The sequence below is a fragment of the Melopsittacus undulatus genome, chromosome 5 (assembly GCF_012275295.1).
Source record: "Melopsittacus undulatus isolate bMelUnd1 chromosome 5, bMelUnd1.mat.Z, whole genome shotgun sequence".
NCBI lineage: Eukaryota > Metazoa > Chordata > Aves > Psittaciformes > Psittaculidae > Melopsittacus > Melopsittacus undulatus.
This window is the reverse complement of record NC_047531.1, coordinates 7,905,699-7,930,498: the sequence shown is the minus strand read 5'-3', so window position 1 is coordinate 7,930,498 and position 24,800 is coordinate 7,905,699. Positions and strand designations below refer to the sequence as shown.

General features: G+C 43.1%; 1 protein-coding gene across 1 annotated transcript in view; it reads right to left on the bottom strand.

Moving 5' to 3' along the window:
• Positions 1-18,837: 18,837 nt before the first annotated feature.
• PPM1H (protein phosphatase, Mg2+/Mn2+ dependent 1H) overlaps positions 18,838-24,800 on the bottom strand; it is a 131,879-nt gene continuing 125,916 nt past the window's right edge. Inside the window, exon 10 of the mRNA XM_005148064.3 lies at positions 18,838-21,079. Within this exon, the coding sequence (XP_005148121.1) occupies positions 20,932-21,079 (148 nt within the window). The 3' untranslated portion in view covers positions 18,838-20,931. The remainder of the gene's footprint in view (positions 21,080-24,800) is intronic.

Here is a 24,800-nt window from a genome sequence, read left to right as displayed (position 1 = left end):
ACCATGGTCATGGTCCTTCTCTTTCTGTAATGCAGAACTCTGCAGAATGTCTATGGCTATTAACTGAAAATTCAGTCAGCACTTTTCTTCCTCTTCTCCTCCTATGGTCAAGAAGAGTCATCAACACTGCACCACTGCAGTATTTTATGCTAGTTGCCACTCTTTTCTTATCCTGCTGCCTTCCCCATTCCTAGAAATCGTGCTAAACTTAGGTTCCTGATTCTGGTTCACAAGGCACAAATCTACCTCTAGCTTAGGGACATTCTTTTGGCCTTTTGAAATGAGTCCCTTCTTTGGGACTGACAATCACTTTGCAATGATGGTGAGTTATCTTTAGTGTCATCATTTCTGCTGGGTGTAGCTCTTCTGATGGCCATCTGAATGTACACGACAGGTACATTGGTCATGGAATGTGCCCAGAACTGTCCAACCACCACAACCATTCCTGGGTCTTGTCTTCCTTGCTGTCTGCCCTCCCATCCACAAAAGCACCCAGCCACAGTTCTGTCTGTGGAAGCTCAGGATCCTTTGGTCTCTTTTGCTTCTAGATGTAGCACTGTCTGGCCACCCTAACCTGTACAGAGACAAGGGTTTTCTTCCTCCCTTTAGCAGCTAATAAACTCATTTTCCTTTGTCACCAAAAGCCAGGCTTTGCCCCTACTAATAGGGTGGCAGTAACTGAAACTTGCTACCCCCCCATGCTTGTCCAGCTGCTGCAAACTTACCCAAAAGGTTAAGCAGCTACTGCAGTGGTGGCTTGGGAAGGGTGAGGAGCAGCAGCTGATGCTGAAAGGCACCCACCCCTCCTGTGCATTTTTACACAGCTCTGCAGCTCTTTTTGCCTGGTTTTGTAAGTTGGAGTGTGAACAGACTCAGGAGATGCGATGCTATCACCTTAAAGGAAAAGGGCTACTCTGCAAGTCACAGTCTTCACAGCACTCATTGGACTGTAGGTGGAGTGGGGTTTTGGGTGTTTTTTTGGTGGTAGTGTTGGTGGTGGTGTCATTTGGGGTTTTGGGGGTTCTGTTGTTTTTTCTTAAGCAGTCAGTGGGAAGTACCTTGTGTAAATGCTTGCTGGTGTTATAGAATCATAGAATAGTTAGGGTTAGAAAGGACCTTAAGATCATCCAGTTCCAACCCCCCTGCCATGGGCAGGGACACCTCACACTAAACCATATCACCCAAGGCTTCATCCAACCTGGCCTTGAACACTGCCAGGGATGGAGCATTCACAACCTCCCTGGGCAACCCATTCCAGTGCCTCACCACCCTCACAGTGAAGTATTTCTTCCTTATATCCAATCTAAACCTCTGCTGTTTAAGTTTCAACCCATTACCCCATGTCCTATCACTACAGTCCCTAATGAAGAGTCCCTCACCAGCATCCCTGTAGGCCCCCTTCAGATACTGGAAGGTTGCTCTGAGGTCTCCACACAGCCTTCTCTTCTCCAGGCTCAACAGCCCCAACTTTCTCAGCCTGTCTTCATACAGGAGGTGCTCCAGTCCCCTGATCATCCTCGTGGCCTCCTCTGGACTTGTTCCAACAGTTCCATGTCCTTTTTATGTTGAGGACACCAGAACTGAACACAATACTCCAAGTGAGGTCTCACAAGAGCAGAGTAGAGGGGCAGGATCACCTCCTTCGAATGTTGCTGTGTCTGTGCTATAGGAAAAACTTGCCTGACAATGGGACTGCAATGGCAAGTGGGTTACAATAATTTTAGTGTTATGGCATGGCTGCAACAGAAAGCTTCCTTTGCTTTTACCGAAGCTGAGCTTCCTTTGCTATCACCATTGGCTTTGGGTGTGATAGCACATTGCTTCTCTCCGGACGTGTATTCAGGTACTGCTAGTGCGAAGGGGTTTAAATTTTAAACTTTGATTTTAAAACACCCACCATCACCAAACCCCCCAGAACAAGGTCTCTGCCCCAGGAGAGTTATCCTTCTCAACACTTCCTTTCTGTTGTTCTCAATTCCAGCAGGTTTTGTTTTCCCAGTTACTGACAGCATTAGAAAGAGTCTTCATTCAACAGTGTATATTCCATGCAAGTCATCTTTGGCTATAGAAGGCACTGGGGAATCACTAAATCCAGTGCTGGCATGGTCAGTATTCCTTTGAAGTTATGCAGATCCTATGCTCCGTTTACAGAAGCATCCGAGCTGCTGCCACAGGAAGAAGCTATCACTTAACATGGGCCATCAGATCAGTCTACATTATGGTCTGCTTCTCACACCAAAAAAGTATCCATCAGAAAGACTGTGACAAAGGCTAAGTTTCTTTGATTCCTCATTCTCTTTTACAAGGATGATACATTTATTTTTAAGCATCTCTGTTTGTGCCAACAGTTTTTTTTTTCTCTTAAGCTAGTGCTGAGAAATCTCCCTTTCTCTCTCTCCAATGATACTCCTCTGTGGTCGACTGCAACATAACCAGTTAAACTTCATCTCTGCCTTGTTCAACACTTGTAAGGAGCCATTTACAGAACTTAGGAAAAACAGATTTGAGGGTTTTCAGCTGCTCCAAGTGAACTTGAGGAACCATAAGAGAACTAGGACTTAAATGCAGTGGTACACAGATGAGTCTGGTGGCTTGGAAGAACTGGTCTGAAGCTATACCAAGAATTACTAACCTTTGCCATTGAACCTCATTTGAGCTGTCTGCACCCACATCCCATGGTACTGTCACCTAATCACAGACTGGTGCCATGGTTGTATTGTTAGATAGGGTGCTCTGAAACAATCCTTATGTTGAACCTGACCCAGAACATGGTCTCCAGTTTGTAGTTCAGGGGCATTGCTGTGTAACACAAGTTGTTTAGCTGCCTTTGTATTTCTAGTAGGCGTCTGTAAAGCTCTACTTGTCTTAAAACCTACAGGAAAAAGATAAAAGGAGCAAGCAAACTCTCCATCTCACTGCCGTGCCTGAGGTTATCAGAAATGCCTGTGCTTGGTAACTACAAAAACAAAAGAATGAACTGCTCGAAAAGCAACACGTATGGTTATATTTTCTCCCCCTTTCACCTCCTGTTTTTTTCATCCAATAAAACCTGAGTTTCGGAATCTGCAGGAAAGGTTGTAAATCATCGTGTTGATGCTGATATTTGCAATCAATGGAAAGAAACTGGAGTTCTTACACTGCTTGACTTGATAGCAAATGAATACTGCTCCATGTAAGAACATGCCATTTCATATCAAAAAGTAAGCAAGGCTTTAGTAGTTGCACCAATGATAGATGGAAATGTGATAATCCAGCAATATTTTCACTTTATTGAATTTCCATTTTGGCTGTTTTTTTTTCTTCTTGTATTTACAAAGTAACTTCCATTCTCCTTCAAGTGAATTTGCAGTTTGAATAGAAGGACGGATCTTTACATACATGCGGAGAATAAGTTTCTTAAAATGAATGCATCTATTCAGGCAGTTTTTCACACCTTTGCCTGATGGATCTTATTTTCCTTTTTATTAATTATTATTATTATTTTGACCATTCCCATGTGGCCATTTTCATTAGCCTTTTCCAAAAATGCACAGTACCAGAGAGAATCCTATGTCTGTGACAGGATTCAGACCAGTTTCAAACATAAACTAATGACCTCATTTGTCTTGCATAAAATACACGGGTTTTATTTTTGTTGGAACAGTATTGCCTTACTATGTAATGAACATAGAATATATCTCCTGATTCAGTGTTCCTATAACTTAACCCCTTCCTCCTCTTCTGAATTTGGTTACTTCTTCCTATCTTCCCATCAGGACCACTTCACATCTCTTATGATACTTTTGTTTAAGGTGTCTTCTTTAGTTATCATCATGATACTGAATTTATAGTGGCTAAACTTTTGCTCTTTTCCTCTTCTAATAATGCTGGTAAGAACATTATCTTCCCTGAACCAGCCCACAACTGTTAATGAACACACAGAGAATATGTTGCAGGAATGGATTCTAATAGGAAGCATTTCTTAATCTTCTTCCAGTTAATACTAACAAATATAATGGTGGATAATTCCAGTTAAATATTGCTCTTTCCTTCTTTATAAGACAGATCTATTGTAAGACAAATTCTAGCTACAGCTTGGAGGAAGGAAGAAGGGAAACAGGAAGAGTAGCAGCTTAGTAGAGGAGAGAAGGCAGGATCATCAGAAAAGAGCTAAAAATTGTGATGATAGTGTCTGGTGCCCAAGAAGCAGGGAACGTGATGCATGGACTGTGCAAGAGAACAGATGACACAGTGGTCTGCAGGCACTCAAAAGGAAAAGATGGGGAATCTAAGGAAGATTCAGTTAGCATCAGTACGTAACCGGTACTCCCTTGTGAATAAAATTGGGTAGCCTGTTGTGAGAATGGATCCAGAAATACATTTCTAAGATAAAAATTACGGATTTGGATCTGAAAACTATAATGATCCAATGAACAGTAATGTACAGATTTCTTGGAAACTTCAGTGGAATTTTCCCATTTCCTGAAGAAGGAAGGGCAAAGGTGTAATGATCAACAGATGACTCAGAAGTTGGTGCTAACATTGATGGATTACTGAGAACAGTACAGAGAGTATTTCTTAATGGATATGCTAGTAGTATGGATACTTTCTGAGATTCAATTTAGACCCATGCAGGGGCAAGTAAGTGGAAATAGAGCTTTATTTACATGCAATCTATGCCTACATGAACAGAAAGAGGGAGCAATATGCAGGCTCATCACAGACCGTGGCATGGGGGAAGACAGACAAAGTGCTGGTAGAACAATACTCATCCTAAATAGACTTTTGGGAAAGGGAGAGAAAAAAAGACTAGTTTTAAGAAAGCATTTTGTAAACTCATGGGAAGGTTTATGTGAGTCAGTTGTAAAACCAGCCAGGAATAAAAACTGGGTTTCCAAGAGCCCCTTCCTATTGAATGCTCTTAAGTGTTCATCTAGATGGTCTCTCCATTTCTCTTGATCCTCTCTTAGGATAACTTCCTTTTGTTAACCATCATTTTGTAGGGTCATGCCACTGTTTTACACACTTAATGTTACAGCCAAGTAGTTTTTAAGCCTTTCAGCCTTCCCCATGTCTCTTAAACAGGAAGATAAAGCAAATCAGTCACATGGTCTTTTGTTCTTTCTCAAAAGTTTGTTCTGCTTTATGGGGTAATTTCACTTGCCTTTTTTACCAGTTACTTTGCTATGGCTGAACACTTTTAACCTGGCTTTCTAAGAAAACAGAGTTTATCTGGTTGTGCATCCTTTTGGACCTTCGATCCCCAGGCCTATTTCATCCAGATTTGACCAACAGAAAGAAAAGTTAGTAAGTTTTCTGAGAAAAATATGCCTTTATCTGGACAGGGGAAGAAAGCCTGCTTGTGGAAAGGCTGCAACGCTTACCACTTACCTTAAAATCCACATGAGAACTCATCCTCTAGGCACAAATCCAGAGGAAACCTGGATTTGACTGGTTCAGCTCCTCAGATCCCTAAAATGCCCCAGCACCTGCTGTGCAGTGGCTCTGGGTGGTGGTACCCATAGGACTTTATCCTAGGAGGACCAGTGTCCTCAAGACATGCTTGAGAAACCCCATCTGACAGCCAGATGCCTGATTTAGTTCTTACTGTAATGCTAGTGTAGATATGGTGCAGTGTTGGGATATTTAATGACAATGGCTAGCATAAATGAAGTCTTTGTGATTGTGCTTTTGGGTGCCTGTTACCTTCTTTGGCTGTTCTACAGTTTCTGTCCCTGTTGTCTACCACATTCAGGTGGTTTTCATCTCCTGCTTTCAGAAGTGTTCCCTCTATAAGAATACTCCTTTAAATGTTCTTTCCTGGAAAACCCTGGTTTCACTGTTCTGTAGTTTCCAGATTTAATTAGTCTGATGGGGGAGAAAACACGATGAAGACACAAAAGCAATGTAAGAAAAACATGAAACTCAAGAGCTTTGCTAAACTATTGGGGTACATGCATGAATAATTCTTGCTCCCAGTTTTAAAGGACTGCTCCTCACCCTCACCTAAGAAAGTATCTACAGAAAGCATGCTAAAAACTAGCATAGGGTTTGTTACTCAGCCATAGGGAATGATCAACAACATACATTCAGTCTGTTCAAAAGCACAGATTCTGCTGTTAGTAGAAAAGAGGACGTGGTGAGAACAAGAATGTTTCAGGGTGGTTCTTTCATGAAGTGCAGTGTTTAACAACATAGGGTTCTTAAAAACCCCATGTCTTTGGGAGCTGTGTTCTTCTGAGTGATTTCGTGAAAACCTCTGTGTCTCTACCTTTGCTGTCTGATGGTAGAAGGTGGCCTAACGCCAGCCATGAGAAATGACTGTGAATGCAATGATGACAGGAATAATGACATTATAGATGAAGCATGTTTCCATTAAAGACTGAAATTTAAGTTATATAGCTCTGACTATATTTACCACAGATGATAATGAGAAATTAGTTTGTTTCCACAGAAAAGAGACTGGAAGCAGGAAATACAATATTCAGCATTTTCTATTACACAAATGCAATCCATGTAAACTCTCTGCATCTTCCTATCTTAAAGTGCTCTTAAGTGTAACACACATATATATTCTGCAACCCCTTTACACCTGTAGGTAATAGCTATAATCCAGCGGATAGTTCTTTGCATATGAGGTGGAGTCAATGCCTTCATCCTGAAGGTTGATTGTACGTCTTTGATCTCACAAAACCTCACTTGGTTTGCTGATCCCCAGCCAGCTGTGTACTGCTTTCCATCTGTTGCAACATCATGTGTTTGCACACTAGCAACTGATGACCTACAAACACTTTTTCCAGCAAAGCTCCCAGTGAACCCTCCTCTCATAGATCTGTTGATGGCATCACTCAACATTCAACAAAATTACCAGTGTCTGTCGGATGCATCCCATGGAAGCAAAACTGAGGTTTGCAAATGACTTCCCTTATTGTGGTCCTGCAGCTTCCAGACTTCACTTTTTCTCTTACCTCTGCCTTTGTAAGTAATATGCTGTACACCTGACAAATAATGAACAGCCTCTTCTATGAAGACCAGCTCAGGCTGGGTAGGTTACTGGAGCTGATCCTTTCTCCAGGAGATCTCAAGTAATGTTGAATCTTCTACAAAGGTAAAACAAACAAAACATCCCTTAATTCTGTTTCATAATCTTCATTCTAGCAATTTTTCCTAGCATTGAAGCATGTATGAGCACAAGCACAGCATTCATTTCAGCTGCCAGGGTGAGCTCTAGAGCTTTGCATGCAGGGTAGTGCATTTCCATCCTGTCTGGAACTTGTGGGGTTCCTCTCCTTCCAGTGCTCTGTTCCCCATGGTGGTGGTTGGTCTCCTGGACTTTGCTGTAAGCTGTGTAGCATTTTGACTACAGGATTGTGGAGAGGCGCTCACAAAGCCAGTTCTATGTATGCTGTTGACTCCTCTGGCAGAACTGGCCTTTTCCTGGTCACACCACATAGTTTGAGTCCAGCAAACTCCCAAGCAGTGTCTTTTCTTAAGCTATGGGTGTATTTAAGAGACTTGCAACACCACTTTTTATTGTGCTTCGTTTACAACTGTGCCTGTAACTGCAGCCTTGGGCAGTTGATGATTTCCTTCAAATGTATTTCAAGAGAAGTCTGCTTCTGGTCTTTGTTGTTGGGAGCAGGCACACCATAAGCAGGAGTGGGAGGGTTGTGGGTTGATCCAGAGCTAGCAGGGTCAAGCAGCATCAGAAGAAGGGGCTGTCTGTTTTCCTGTTTTAATGGTAAACACAGTGTCACTTTTCACAGAGTATTTCATAGCATATTCCATAGAATCACTGAATCATTTGGGTTGGAAAGAACATTAAAGATCATCCAGTTCCAACCCCTGCCATAGGCAGCGACGCCTTCCACTAGAGCAGCTTGCTCCAAGCCCCATCCAACCTGGCCTTGAACACCGCCAGGTTGGAAGCTGCCATCCACAGCTTCTCTGGGCAACCTGTTCCAGTGTCTTACCTCCCTCATAGTAAAGAATTTCTTCCTTATATCTAAACTAAATCTTCCCTCTGTCAGTTTGAAGCCATCCCCCCTTGTCCTGTCAGTACATGTCCTTGCAAAAAGTTCCTCTCCAGATTTCTTGTAGTCTTCTTTTAGGTACTGGAAGCTGCTCTAAAGTCTCCATGGAGCCTTCTCTTCCCCAGGCTGAACAAGCCCAGCTCTCTCAGCCTGTCTTCACTGTCTGCAGACTGTTCTTGCAGTAATTAAATAGTTCTAGAAGTTCAAAGAAAAGAAGGAGGATGATGTGTCAAAGATCCTCTCATCGGCCTCATCAGTTCCTGGAATTCTTTTCTTCCCAATGTTTGGGTCATCTCCCACAGTCTCTCTGGCACTTGCTGAAGCAGGAATGTTTTTGTGAACATGGTAACTGAGGATTCTATTTATTTATTTAAAAGTCATTCTGTATATTCTAGTCCTGAGCGGCTGGTGCTTCAGCAGTAAATAAGTCACATCATGGTTTAGACCCTAAGTTGCCCATTAAACCATCCTTAGGAATATTACACAGGAGAACTCTGAGATGAACAGTATTCTAGGATGGCATGGAATACAATCCCTAAAAGAGAATGTCTTTTAGGTTGATGTTTCTGCGATGATAAATGAAACCCAGTTGTGCTTTTAGACTAACCTATAAGCCTCATTTACATCTATGCGTGCCATAGCGCCTAGTGCTAGAATGAAGTCAGTGGTAAATTAAGGGATAAGTAAAAAAAGGTGATCCATATGCTAAGAAGCAGTCATTCCTTTCAGAGTGTTTGTGATGTCTGTGCTGCTGAGGATGCTGATTTTTAACATTCTAGAATTAGACCTGAACCAATCCAGGATGGGCTTTAAGTGGGAAGAAATATCCAGCGGTATTTTGGGTGGAAGAAAGAGTCATTGGCATACAGGTCAGCCCTCTGAAGAAGGTTTATTCGATTTATTTAGGAGGCTCTTGTCACGGGTAAGAACAGTGTGTGGAAACATCTTAACGTGCTACTCACCTTATTAATCTTTTTTCCCCATAGATTTGAACTTCAGCAAAGTAATACTACACATATAATTTATTGTATTCTCCTAATGTCTCTACAGTGTCTATAGGGAACAACACAAGATGATGGCAAGGAGATGTACAGGCTGATATACATACAGCTTTCTGTATTCTTCAGGCCTGTAACATAGGCTTCACCTTTGTTTTATTTGTATGGGGTTTTGGAGTTGTTTTTATAGTTACCATTGGTCCCCCAAGTCTGTTAGTGAGATAGATAGCTGTTTATAAATTTATTCTTCAGTCTCTTGAGAAAGTGTATGAGGCTTTTAGGGGGCCTTTTATACGTATTTCATAACTTATACTATTTGTTACCTTAGTCTTTTCACTTTTGAAAATAACTGCTATTATTTCATAGTTCGGAGGGCTGAGATATTATTGTCTGCTTTTCTACCCTGTTGCATGGAGATGAAGTGGGCTACCTTATTTCAGGTCAGCTAGCATTTCATCAGGATCAAGAAATGGTCGCAAGCATTCATCCTGGTGGATGAAATCCCAGCCTGCAGCATGTCTGTCTCCTACCTTGGAAAGTGGCAAGATAATCACTGCGATCCTTGGTGATGGGCTTTAAAGCTGGGCATAATCCAGCGGTGAATGAAATGCAGAGCCAGCCAAATCAGTGACATTCAACCCATCTACACGTCAGTCCAGGTGGCAGCATAAAGTGGTCCTCGACCGTTTCCAGCCCTATTTTCTGGTTAGCACTCTAAATGCAAGAAGCAATTTTGGCACCTCCTCTGTGGTGTTTGTACAAGGGCACACACTTGTGCAAACACACTCGATTCTGTACTCAGAATTTCTGGTGTAGGTAAGCTTTCATAGCATCTGTATGTCTTTTCATGCTCTTGAACGCGGTTGTTCTTTCTGGAGAGAGAGCACTCACCTTTCCCTTTGCTTTTCATCCTTGCCCCTCTTATCTGTGCGACGAAATTGCATCACTCAGTTGTGACATTTCAGTAGTGGATGCGACAGTCATTGTACCCAAAAGCATATTCATCTGAAATAAAGCCTTGGTATATTTACTTGTCAACAGATACACTCTATAGCTTCCGTAAAGGGGAATGGATGATAAAGACAGTGAAATATGCAAAGCGTTTAGGTGTTTCTGAAATCTACCTTTAAAAAGCGCAAGAGCCAGCAATCCCTTGTGCCAACCTCTTTTATCTCTTCCAAAGCTATTTCTCATTTACTGTAATGCTGAACAATTCCATTTCACAGGGCGCTTTAGGTTCCCAACAACAGGAAAAATACTACTTAAGGAAAGAAAAAAGCCAACTTGCAAATCCAAGGCCAGCCGTCTGTCTGTGCGCCTCTAACCGAAGCCTCACCGTTCCTTAGCTAATGAGGATCCTTTCCATGTGGAATAAATTCTTAGTACTTAGCAGCATTAGTAATGCTCTAAAAAAAAGACTATTTCAAATGGTTCAGTTGCCAACTGCCTTTGACTGCCTCCGTAAGACATTGAAACAGACCTTCTGCTCTAAATTAATAAGGCCAATCACAGCCGCACAAAGCCCAGAATGACCCATCATTCTTCTGGTGTCCTCGCTATCTTGACTGAGGTCAGATAAATCACTTTCAAGCTGTTAAATCAATGACCATAAATTAGGGCTCTGTTTTTACAGCGCCTTGTGGGAAATTCTCATGGTTAAATTAATCTAACAGCTGCAGCGAGGAGCACCTCCCACAAGATCATGGCAAAAGTTCTCTATTTCCCCCCCCCCCCTTTTCTTCTTTAAAGGGGGGGAAAAAGCAGTGAATTATTTGTTTTTACCTCGTGCACAAAATGGGATCCCTCCTATCCCTGCTAATTCGTGTTTCAATTGTACCCAGCTGTTTAAATTGCACTGTGCAGAGATTGCCTTGATCCCCAGGTGCTGGTACTCCATCTGTGCTGCTCTGAGAGACTATTTACAGCAGAGGTTAGGCCAGCGATTGCTGGGATGGAAAACTCATTTCTCAGCCTGGCTTTTATTTACACTCTTATTAAAGATCCTTTCACTCATGTTGGAATGGCAGCTAGTGGCTGCAGTGAGCGCTTGGCATCGAGCCAGGCAGCAAAATTACCATGTCGATGAAAGATAGCCTGCTTCCATTTTAACCTTTCACTGTTCCCCCCTTTCCATCTATATTTGCATGAAGAAGGATGATTACTGAAAGACATCGGGGGACAAAGGGATGAGAGAATCCTCATCAGCTGGGCTTTTTCAAGAGATAAACCAATGGTTTGTGACCAATTTGGAAGAATCTTTACTGCCTTATTAATTCCCTACTCCCTTCCCTTAATTGCTATTAGAGTTTATTTTCACATGAAGCAACAGAGCTGCTCATGCTCTGCTCGCATCCTTCCCCCACTGCTTCCCTGCGCCTTGTGAAAGCAACCCTGGGATATGTCTGCGCTGTGGAGGTTTCTGCTTCATCCCTGATGCAGGTCACACAGAGGCACAGCAACACCCTCAAAGCATTCCCCCTCCTAAATATGCCTCAGAAATGAATCACCTTCCTGGGAGCAAGTGGCTCGTTGCACGTCGCGTGTTCTGGTACCGGGGGGACAAGGGAGACCATGGGGAGTTGCTGGGGGAGGCTGTCACACAGTCATCGTCTTGTGGCCCTAGATGCATTTGGAAAAAAAACGTAATAACAGACACCTCAGTGCGTTTGTTTTTAGGAGCAGCACAGATTTGGTGTACAGCAACACAACCCAGGTGGGGTGAGGCAACCACCACCATTGTGTGTGCCAGCTACAGCCCAGCACAACCAGGAGGAGATCCCGAAACCACAGGCCTTACTGTCAAACTCCATTTCTGAAGCAGGCTATAACCTTAAGCAGGTCCTTGACTGTGAGCAAAGCCACGCTTTCCTTTCTCTTCGCCTGCTTCCAGGGCAGAAGGAAAGAAGATCTCTTAATTCTGCATTTTCCTTAGTGGAAGAGCAGTGACTCTGCTGAGAGGCTCACAAGAGTTGGTGTTCTTGCTCCTCTTGTTCTTGTTTTGGGCAGTGTGCAAATACCAGCTTCGTCCAAATAAAACCAACTATATCCTGAAGGATTTAATCCTCTACTCAGCTATTTGTGTCCCACCAGTTTTAGACACTGTTTAGCCTTGCAGGTCCCCAAGACCTGTCCCCTCCAGTCATCACCAGGAGGTTCAATTGACAGCTGCTGGCCAAGGGCAGGCGGCTTCAGTGGCCTGAGTCATCCGATGGCCACCGGCTGGCCCATTCCCAGGACTTGTGGATAGGGGAAGGTTTTCAGTCCAGGGGTAGCTGTTGATCCCTCCAAAGAATGAACAGAACTGAGCTATTCCCAGCTCGGGTTTTAAAACTCAATTGTGTTTCCACTGAGGATGAAGCGCTGGAGAAAAGGGATGTCCTGCTGCTTCTTCCCCACTAATCCTCCTTAAAGGTGGAGGGTTTGTTAACAAAAGCACAAATACCTGCTTAGCTGTATTCTGGGTAACTGACAGCTGAAATAGGTGTATTTAGAGACCACTGCTTGCTTTCAGCTCCTGGAACAGGCACAGACAGGTCACATCTTTCCTATATGCATACATAGTTATAAATTCAATGTTAATCTACACTGGTTTACTTATCCGAAATCAGCCTGAGCCACATGGCTAACTTCAGGACTCCACGTTAGTTGGGTGTTCATGTTCCCCATGTCCTCATGGACCAAGTACCTAGCAAAGCCAGCACCAGGGAAACCTTGCAGGAGTGGTAGCAGAGAAGCACAGCTGGGAAGCTTTACGTAACTGTAAATCTTTATTTCATTCTTTTCCTCTCCTTCCTTTTCCTGGCACTAAACAGCCCTTCCCGAAAACACCATTCCTAGAAAACTGTAACCACGGCAAGATTTAGTGCCTGAGCATTGTGTTTAATATCTTTCCCCATTCATAAAATGCTTGTATGCCTGGACATGTGACTTAGTTTGGAGGGTGTGCTTTGATTCCTGTCTGCCTCATTGAAACTGCTCCTATTCCGGTGCTTAGGCAGAGGACGGGTACGAAACAATGATGTTACAGCTCTCCTACCACATCCAACAATCCCAGATGTAAAAATCAATCAATCGTGTGAGTTATGGTGACAAACAAGCATTAAGAGGGGGTGCAAAGACCAGCAAAGTCAATTTGGTTTTTTAATTGGGAGCAAAATGAACACCATCCTCAAAAACACAGCATAAGAAGTTTGAATTAGGTGCCTGTTCTGGAGCACCTTGATCTTGGTTAGATGAGATGCAGTTGACATGGCACTGACAAAGCTCTGGGGAAAGCTGGAGGATGGTAAGCAATAAGACATTTCATGCAATTAGCTGTGGTACCAACCCAGGAATGAAAGTGAACAGGTACAACGTTGAGGATCTTTCAGAATCAAGGTCTAAACTGCTTGTGGATGTAGCAATTCCCAGCTCTTTGTACATTTCCTACTTGAATAATTGACTTGTTTGCTTCTACATCCCCAAGAACTGCAACTGGATTTGGCTGCTTCTTGTCTCCCCTTCCCCATCCCAGTACATGCTGGGATAGTGCACTGTGCTGTGAAATGGCTGCCTCAGCCCACAAGGGATTAGAAATGAAACTAATACACACTTAAGGGATCTGGATGGGCAGAGCCAGTTGAAATTTCCCAAGTCTTAGGTGACTGCAGGTGTATCAGTTGCTTTTACACCCTAAGCTATACTGAACGGTGTACTGGGCAGAGGAACAATCTCCATTTAGGCGCAATCTGTGCTACTCAGTGAGGTGACAGCCTAGTCATTTGCCTTGAGCAGTCACTCTCATGAGAAAACACCACCTCCCCTTGTAGTTTTACTCGGGGGCATCTTGCAGAATTTCCATAATCTTAAGCCTTCCTAATGGAAAAGAAGCAAATTCTGAGTTTTCTTTGCTTAGTCCCCCAAAAGTTGTAGCAATAATTACAGAAATAAGCAAAACCAGTCACATCAGAAGCTAAACACTGCATGCTGGAGCTTGTGTGAAAACCGTTGGACCTTTCAGCCAGCTCTTAATTTGTCAGGAAAAGCAGTTTCCCCAAGGAATAACTGGGCCAAAGAACTGGGACAACAAGGGCTCAGAAAGTTGAACCCTCTAAAACCAATTCAAACCCATTAAACTTTCCCCTTTCAAATAGAACGATTAACATTTTACATGCATGTGAGCTTTGCTTTGAGGTAATGACCCAATGGATGTAGGGTTAATGAAAAAATCATTCCCCTTTCCACAGGGCTTCCCTTTGGCTGCCAGCGATTCCTGCATCACTGGTGGTGCTGCCTATAGCAGCACCCACAGGAAGCAAGTGTGAGGAGGTGGGTGGCCAAGGACTCGGTGGCACATCTCAATAAGCACTTCAAATGTTTTAAATCAAAGAGAAGCACAGCAAGGAGAAGGAAGGGAAAATACCACCCATAGCATAACCGAACCGGAAAGATGCACTGTTGGACAACAGCCTGTTGGGAAAGGCCTTGACTTACCACAGAGCAGACTGGCAAATCCAGGCAGGGCCATGAAGTTCAGGGACAATGCCAAAGCCCTACAGCTGGCTGTAGTGCTGTCTTCACAGAACACTGTAATGGATTGCCTTCTATTGCTTGAGGATAAATGCTCAGAGGTAAAGATCAGGGACATTTTGACTCCAGTGCCTGAGAAATCATGCGTTAATACACCGAAGAAAAAGAATGTAATTCTAATCTTAGGTGGCCTCAGATTCATGAAGGTTCAGAGATCTCATCTGTCCATGCATCTAAATAATCAGTCTTAAATTAGCTGCAGTAAAGAGCTAATTAGTTTTGCTACTGCAGCTTCCTCCCTCTCCCTTTAGTATTCTGTGGCAGTGCTGGAGATGATTTCTGCAGCTTCAAATTTATGGTTGTTTTTAAATTATTAAGCATCTCCAAATCACATATTCTTTATCTACCTGTGGACCCATTTTGTCTACCTTGATCGTGTTCTTTTTTGCTCAGCTTGTCCTCGAAGCACAATTTCTCCTGAAGTAATTTTTTTCTCCCTATAAAGTTATGGCATCCTTTGTTTTGCAAAGCAGAGGATTTTAAAAGCAGCTTTCATCCTTCCTTCTAACAAGAACAGGATGTGCAATAACTTTGGTTTATATAAGCCTTCCTGGAAAGCATGAGAGAAACTCTGGAATCCATAAAAGCGGCGCTGCAGTAGCATAAAGAAGTGAAGTTTTGGCGAGGGTACATTGCTCTACCAGGATACATTAAAAAGATGGAACTTCAAGCCTCCGTTTTACAGAAACTGTACAAAATACAACAAATTACTGGGATTGTTCCCTGATGTCGCTTTAGTTAACTGAGTACATTCAGTAGAACACCATGAATGTATTATTTGGCTAAGCACTGATTTATTGCCCACAGGAATTATCGAATCCAACATCCAGCTATGAGGAGTTGTATCCATTACCTAAAATGAAAATAACAAGCCTTACTTGACCTACAAGCTTACAGAATTCAGGGCATAGGAGATGTGGAAGCAACAGAACGATGTGAAGCAAGCTCTTTTAGGTTCACTTGCCGTGCAACAGTTCCCTGTCACTGCACACAGTCAACACTCACTTCTTCAGCTGACACCAGCCAGGCAGGCAAAGCTGTGCTGAGCTTTTATTTGCACAGTGATTCTAAACTTGACCCAGTGGCCGGACTGCAGTAATAAACTGTTGGACTTCACGGGAGAGTGGGAAGAACGAGGGTGAAAGCAGCACATCGCTTCTCTGTGCTTTCAGTTACGCTCAGTGGATGCAATGGGCACGCAACACTTCTTTAAGAACTGGGGTAACACTAGAGAAATGTTTTCACTGCTCTTCTACCAAGTGTGAGGTGAAAAAGGAATGAGGAGAACTGCCTGTGCTACAATGCAGTATTTCAAAGATATAATCAGTAGATACATGTCCTATTCTCATCCTCTTGCTGGCAACCTGGAAGAGCATCATCTGTGGCTCTGTGCCAGGATGATGCAAGGAGGCTGGTGTTGGTCACTGCATCTTCAGTGCCTTCATCTTTGGTTGCTATATAAACATGGCAGCTTGCTTCAGTGGAACCCATTAATTCACCCTTGGTTTTTGCTCCACCATAAACCAGAGCAGAATTTGAGACAGTGATTCCCAAGGAACTGGGGATGAGGGAAAACTTATTTCAACTATGTTGTTATTTCAGAAACTGCACCCAGTGCCTTACGTCAGGAGAGCTGATAGCTGATCACTCTGCATAGCTCTTCACTGAGTCTCAACATCACAGCTGAGCAACACTGCCTGAGCAATGGATCATAATCTGATGGCAGCACACAGCTCCCTCAGTCATCCTACAGCCAAAATCTTCAGAGCAGCCCATATGTTAATGCACCTCATAGGGATTTACTTAATTAAAGTAAGAGTGGGACCTTTTGTCAGTGAATCATCCATTCCCTGGTAAAGCAGAGCGGGCTACTTGTCCATATCGCACAATCAGCAATACACAAAAAGAGACTTAGGCACTGCATCAGGACAAAGGGAGAATAATCACAGGTATAGATATAGATGAATATATATAATATATAATTTAAAACTTTATTTTAAAACTTTGCGCATACACTGCTTCCTCCTCCTCCTCTTTTGTTCATTGCACTGAAAAGTTTCAAAAAACACAAAATATATCCCTTTACCAAACATTTGTTTGTTCTTAGGTTACAAAAAGATTAACATTTCACAGTCACAAAGCAGAAGTACATTGGTCCAAAACATCTTCCTCCAGCAGCTCCTCCGTTCTTCAGCACATGTAAAACCTACACAGTTGTACAGATCTCGAAGCAAGACAACTTGTCCAATGAAAGAGAGAAAAAGGCAGCAGCTAATCAAAACAAAACCCAAAGAAGATGCTATGAAAGGACACCAGCAGCAATGGTCCAAAACCAAAAAGAAATAAAGAGAGAAAGGAAAAAGAATGCGGGTGGAGGTGGACAAGGGCATCCTCCTTCAAGTACATCACACGTAGGAATACAGCAGCACAGTTACAGAATCATTTGGTCACTCTCTATGGCAGCCACATCACTGTGTCTTCATCTAAGACACATGGAGGAAAACTATTCACACACCAAAAATGGCAGAGAGGAACAACAATTCCACACAGTTTGCAATTCGTGTTTGATACAAAAAATGTTGAAGGTTATTTGTACATAAAATGTAAACTAAACGCCAAACACCAAGGCAGGAAGAAACAGATCTGCTAGGAGTATGTAGTGTTGGTTACAAACCCAGCAACAGCTCAAAGCCAAAATCTGATTGAAGACTTCTACCTACCTTCTTCATCAAATTAAACCCAGAATGTTTTCAGCTGTACTGCACATCCGAAATGGGTCTACTACCTTCTGCAACAGGAGAATGCTAGAAGCTTCTTGGGTTTGAGTTCCTAGGAATTGGAGTGGCCTAGGCACCAGAAGGCAGAGTTACATTGCACTGTCGGCTCACCTGAACTAAATGGCATACACCTCCTTCTCTTGCCATCGTCTGAGACCTTGCCTGACTTTCTGAGCAGTGCTTATGCACAGGCAAGGACACAGCACTGTGCAACAGTGGTATGAATACCGATGTAACTCAGGACTGCAGTTCCTTGCTGCTAAGGCTTCAACAGTTTCAGACACAACCCTGGCAAACCCCCATACTGCTGCCAGCAGCAGGCAGTAACTAAGATGATGTGCCCAGGATCTAACATTTGGACTTGGTGACTAACTGGCTCCCATTTGAGGCAGCAGGCTGTCTGCTCCAAGCTCAGGAGCTCTACTGAGCCCTTAGAGCAGCTGCAGGCCTGAATACAGCACTGTGCAGTGTGGATCCTCCCTGTCACCAGTGGCTTCTAATGCTGTGACCCCACATACAATTCAACCTGTAAAGGGAACTGGAAATGCTTTTAATTGTTCTTGCTTCTCACAATACCCCCTCAATAAATGACTCCTACCTCCTATTTACATGAGGCTTTGGTGTGTATATGTATTTATGTCACACCTTGAAGCAGAGCACAGACACAGTGCAGGCACGTAAGAAAGCAGATAGAAGTGAAAGCCCAAGTGCTACCACAGCATACCAGAGATGCTCTAATGAGGAAAGCATGTAAACGTGTAACAGATACCGTTTAAAAAAGCAAAACAAAAAGCATCACAGCATAGTTTCAGTCACATACATGTGAGTAGGAAACTTTTATTATCCTTTCAAGTTCTCAGAATTTATTAATTGATGCTAACTGATATCAAGTGCTGATATTGTACTTCTGCCCTTTCCAGGAGAGGCCTGAAAGCTAACATAACTCAACCTGGGTCTAGTTGCAGAGGAGCAGGCTGACTGATGGCAATACCTCAAATGAACAGCAAGCTTAGTGGAGGCTGATTCACAAAACCATAGCAGCACCCATGAGGTTTTGCTTTGAGAACTCACCAGCCAGTTTGCTCCCACCAAGTCATGCACTCTGCCAACCCATCTGCCCAGAGGTACGTTTAAAACCACCCCTGAGTGAGAAGGTGCATTTTCCATTGCCTTGAAGTTTCACTTTGAAATACTGGCAAACCCTACACTGGAAATATATTGCCACCACATTGTACTCGGTGGTTTTATAATGACTGGCGTGTGTGTTGACAACCACGTTACCAAATGATGAAGACTAACCATGTGTGAGCACTGAAATATTTGACTCAGGCTTCAGGCTGGTGCCAGCAAGCACCAGCTTCCTTGCTGTTCGGATGACTCTGCTGGAATTGCAGGCATTAGTTTCTCTGTGGAAGAGGAACTGAATTGCTAGAGGACTACACAACTGCATTTGTGAAGAGACAAGAGGAGTTACACAGAGCATGAAAAGCATGTTTACAAGTTTATTAGGCCAAAAAAAGAGCAAGAGAAGATCTCTTGCTTAAACTTCAAAACATAAGGGGCCATGTGAAAATACCCTAGACTCCAAACCTCTCTTTTCACCCAGCTGCACACAGAAAAAGAAGGGGAAAATAAAATAGGGAAAGAAGAGATAAAGCATGACAACACATAATCAGATATGCCACTGATTTATGCTGAAGCTCTAGAATACAAAGCATCCATGTTCTGCATAGCTTTATCACATGCAGGCCCTGGGGAATGCATGGCAGAGTTTTCAGGCTAAAATCATGCAGCTTGCTGCACATTTGAGCCATTACACCCTCTGCATTGCCTGCTTTCAGCCTGAAACTCCTACTGGGTGTAGAGATTTAGAGTGAGGGTAGTTTAAACACACCGAGACCGTTGCACATGTACTTCCAGATGCAATCAAATAAAGCATCTGGGCAGCTACACTGCACATGTGCTATGGGATGCTTACACAGCACATGGTAAGTTACAAAACTAGTGAGCTCCAGGTCATGCCTGTTAAGGAGAAAGTCTGCGAAGGGCACAGCATCCTCATCCTCCTCCAGAAAGGAGGCAACATCTGTGAGCTGCCTAGTCAGTGCCCTACAATTATGCCAGTTCCCTGTCTTCTGGCTATCAAAGTACAAACTAAATGAGCAGCTCCAAAGGCTGGGGGCAGATGGTTGACCTTGGCTCCCCAGCCGATGTAACTGCCTATGATAGAACATTCTGGTTTTGTTTTCTCTTCAACTCCTGCCAGTGAAGTACTGGCTTGAAGACCCAGCAGCCAGGTTAAGCTGCAGAGTCATTCTCTTTTCTCTCTCTTGGACTATTGCTTTCACTCTGATAATATTTTACTCAGGTTTTATTTAAATTGATTCATCACTGCTAGGAAAAAAGCTGCTGAAGCTAACCAAGGGCTTGTATCTATCACAAGGATACTTTGATCCTTGACTGCAGTCCTCAGTACCAAGAGGACAGAAAGTTACAAGCTTTCTGATCACTAAGTCAAGCAGGCAAATGTATAGTGAATAATAAGTGACGCAGGAAGACATGAAATGACTTTTAAATAGATCACTATCTGGGAATCCAAATTGGTAACGACAACAATACCACCACTTGAAGTAGGAATCCAACTAAAAAACACACTCAGGAGCCCAAATAAATTCATGAATCCCAACCGATGCAAAAGCTGTATGGTCAGGGATTCTTCCAACAGGATAAAGCAGGCAGAACCATTCAATGAATGCAAGTCTCTGATCCCAACCACAGCCTCCAGGTAAACATCACATAAAGCTGAGTTTGCGTGCTCTGTAGAATCATGGTATACACACACCAGGGAATCTTGACAAATAACTCTTCACACCAGAATAAATCTTGCCATACGGGACTGTGACCTATTTCTCCTGGACAATTTTGCAGGTGCTGTTTTAGCTGCAGTAAACAGGCATAGTCACACTGAAAACAACTTCAGTTTTCCTACTAAAATACAGGAGTATAGTCTACTGAAGAAGAGACGGGAGAGGAAAACGGAGGCTCGAAGGATTACACAAGTTTGAAGTTGTCCATAGCTAAGTCATGAATGCAACTTTTGGAAAGAAGAAAACTCTTGAGTCTCATACACGTATATATAGGTATTTTAAATGAGATGTGACCCAGGTCACCCTCTGAATATCTGGGGACGGATTTCAGGAGCCTCCTTGGCTTCTGATGCCCACTTCTACTTTCACAACTGAAATGGCTCTTCCAAGCTACATGGTAAACTGAGAAAGAAAGTAAATTCCCCACCTGGAGGGATAACAGAATCCATAATATGCTAGCAGCATTTAAATCCCATTCCTGTTAAGCACCAAAACCATTTCTATAGGGAAATTGTAACCTTAAGGGTTATCTTTATCTTATACAGTATATGTGCAGAGCCCTACGTTGGGCAGAAAAATACCCCTCCAGCATTAGTTTGAATAGATTACATCAATCGCAAGTGTCCTGGTCAGATCACCAAAATCACATTGTCTCTTACAGGCCCTTTCCAGAAAGATCCTCATCCTATAACCACTCTTGATGCTACTTTCATGACTGCTTGTTCCCGTGTATTAAGGGGATGACGTAGACAGAGATGTCATCTCCAGAGCCCAGCCTGTCGTTGGATATTCTCCAGCCCCGGTCCTTCAGCACTCCCCTGGCTCGCATCACCAGGTCCTGCGCCGCCAGCGTGTACCTGTGGAGAAGGCAGAATAGAGGCAGGGAGTGCTCCTCTTCGTGAGGAACGTGGGTTTTTACAGCCTGCCACATTCACTGTTGGGACCTACCAGGACAAGTTTCCCTGGGTTTCAGAAACAGGCAGGAGAAACGCAAACCACAGCATGCCCACAAGGCAACCCCTTCCAGTTCAGCAACAGCTCCTGCATCAGAATCTAAAGGTATCTGACAGGCACCAATCCATCAAAAATCACTGGTCATTTGGGTACCTGGTTTCAGCAGTTTTCAGCAAAAATATTAAACACTTTTGCATTAATAAATTCGCTTTCTAGGAGTAGTCTGAAAAGCTGAGGACCCCACCACCAGCAAATAACACTATCTGCTGCTAAGAACTACACCCTTGTAAACTGACACACCTGAAGGTAAACACAGCTCAACTATTTTAGAGACAAGCTTTAACAAAGTCATTTGAAAGCAAGTAAAACAGCACTAAAAATAACCCCCAAATGACACTTTAAACCAAGCAGGCTAACTTGTCTATTTTCCTTGACCACAGGAATGATTTTTAAACCTCTTCTATTCTGAAAGTGGAAAAGTGAACTTACAGTTAATACAGCCAGATTAACAGAGTCCCACGGTTCTTTCACATTTATGAGTTCAATGGAAATTGTGTGAATGTGAATTGTCATGTGCTTAACTTAGTGAAATACCAAGTTTCACGTTGCTTCAGAACTCCCAACCTGTGCTGGGCTGAGCACTGATGGGTCTATGGGAGTTATTCTCTATCCTGAAGAAAGAACAGATGCTGCTTGGTGGCAGAAGCATGTCAGAGTCCAAAAGTGGTGCACAGACGGTGCTCTGTCATGTGCTCTGACAAGTTCTCCCTCATCATTTTACCTGCTGCCCCTAGATCAACACATCTGTGTACCAAGAAGCTTCTGAAAGAGATCTGATTACGGGTGAACAGTTACTGTCACATGGTTTTCTTTGTCAGCCCAACACCTGGCTGAGACGTTTGGAATGTGGCTGGATGGAGACAAGATTTTCTATGATTTGATAATGGAAAATTAACTGAACAGTTAGAAAACTGACAAGAAAAACCCAAACAGTTCAATACTGTGCCTGCCCGTGCTTTACTTTAAGCATTATATATGTAACAACCTCTGAGATGATGCAGGCCTCCAGAGGCAAAACACACCTCTGAAGTTCCCAGAAATCAGGCAGGACAAGAAAGGTTCACATTTCAAGACCTCATTTTCTAGAAGAGGATCCTTGACTAAGGATGATCTGCCCAGCTCCCATCTGAAGAATAGGAAAGGACAGTTCCAGAAGCTGGGAGGAAGAGTTTATTGAGTATCAAGGATTGTTCTAACCCCAAAATTGCATTATCAAATGGTAGTTTTTATTAGTAGATACTTCAATCACTCTCTGGGCATAACAAAAGGAAAAAAAACCAAACCAATTATGTTCTGCTGCTATCATTTAGTGCCTTAAAATGACTCCTTTGAACCAGGAATAGAATTATTTGCGTTGTTAGAGAAATTTCTTCAAGGAAAATGGACCAACATTTGACTACTCAAAAGGTCTGATGTTAAATCCAAGTTCTGTTGTACAGAAGCAATGCACCCCCTGCTCCTAATGGTACTGAGTAATAACATTTCCAGCCCTCACTAGTTTTGACAGAAGATTTACTTTTAGCAATAAGAGAAGGGCCCAAGGCATGAACTGTAACACACAAGCCTCCATACCCACATGCACACTGTCTGCATACTCCAAGAGAAGTCTGTACCAAGGACCTTGAGCTCTAACAGCAGGATGTGACAAACAGCTCTGCATGCACTGTCCTAATGCAACATGAAATTGTATTTTCTAAGGGGAATAAAACCCAAACACACATACTTGCACTCCCCAGTTCCCAAATCCCCAAATCAGATGCAGGGCTAAGGAACAAAAGGACTCCACGTGGCAAGCAAGAAACTGGAATATTTATTCACAGCATGTCTGATGCTGAGTGAATTTTGGCTAGAACATCTTTTCCAATGATTTCTCAGCTATTGTCAGAATTTAAGAGAAGAAAACACCCATCATTCTGTGAGAAAACTTTGCCTTCCTCCTTTTTCTAATTAGCAAGGGCTCCTCACATCTAAATAATACAAAGGAATGAATATTGCTCTTGACTGTGTAAAGCTTTTGCTGCTTAATGTTTGGAGAAGACAAGATAAAAACAAGGGAATTTTAATAAACCAGAAATTCTCTCATAGACAGTCTGTGAAATACACAGGAAAACCAGCACATCCAAGCAAGGAAAAGGAACAGGTAAAGACAGCAGCGAGGTAAGTTATCTCCTTGTGTAAAGCTGAACTGAAGTGATGCTGTTCACCTTGGCACTAGAGGAGATAGGGTCTCTTGCACCTGAAGATGAATAGCAGCAGCAGTCCATTACTGAATGTTTTATTCTCCAGTGCTGTGAACTTGGGATTCAGCTGTTGACGCAGCATTAGAGAACTGCTGAAGTAGTTTTAAAGTATTAACTTCCTCCTAATGAACAGCCTCACTGGGTTACAGCTTTTGTGTTTTAAGAATAAATATATATGCTTTGTGTGTGTGTGTGTTCTTCTGCTGAAGCTTTCAGTATTGATCAGTGAAAGCAGGGCAGGAGAAATGGTGACAGCGGGGGGAAATGTGCTGCTGTCTGAGCAGCTTCTTATCTATGATTCTATGATTCTCACATCCAGCAGAGGTGGAGCAACTCCCCAGCATCCTCATAAATCTCTCTGGCTTGTGTGAGAGAGAGAGCAAGAGGGGATGAGAAAGGACAGGAGGGAGGATAAGAAAGAGGTTCCCAATGTCAGTGTGCAAACCTACGGAACTGCAGCTGAAGGAAGTGGGCAAAAGTCATGCTTCTCATTCTTCCCACCTCCTCAGAAGGATGATGTATGGGGAGCAGCAGGGTGTTGCTACACCTGCTCTACATGCAGGGTCCCCTTCATTCTCTTGTCTGCCACAATACTCATAGAGATGAGCTGGCTGAGAAATCCAGCTCCAGCCCTGTTTCTTCCCTCTACCACAGCTACTGCAGAGGAACTGTTGTCTAATCTGATCTGTGCCCATCACCCACTGCCCACATCCCCTGAGGCTCTGTCTGTGTGGCTGGATGAAGACACTGCAGGACTTCCCTCTCCCTGTACTTTGAAATGTCCAGGCAAATGCCATGTTTGACAAGATTCAAAGATATTCTTCTGTGTGTAAAAAACACTCGCAGTTCTGACAGTAAATAGCAACAGGAGAGAATCCCAAGAGCACAGCCAAGGCTGTAAGCTCTTACTCATCAGGTTATAAAATGACTTCTAATTCAAATGGGAGAGCTATTGTTCCCACAAAGAGCTAATTACATAACAGATAAGTACTCTGCAGCTCTAAAATCTTCCTCTCCAGCTTTGGCTTCTCCTTAAATATGCTGCTGTCAGGGAGTAAGTAGGCTACTGGGTCAGGCAGATCCAGTCTGCTTCACAGGTAGGTTCTCCTGAACACCACAGCATTACCAAACCCGTGGGGCAAGTCTCTTACATTCTGACAAGCTTTCTACATCCCTAGAGATTTCACATTTTCAGCCGATCACCTCACCACAGACTATGTCACTACACCCGTCACAGAACCTGACAGTTTCTGGGATAACATTTCCTTTAAACATAACACTGATAATACAGCAAACAAGATTTTCCTGGCACTGACTGGTGAGA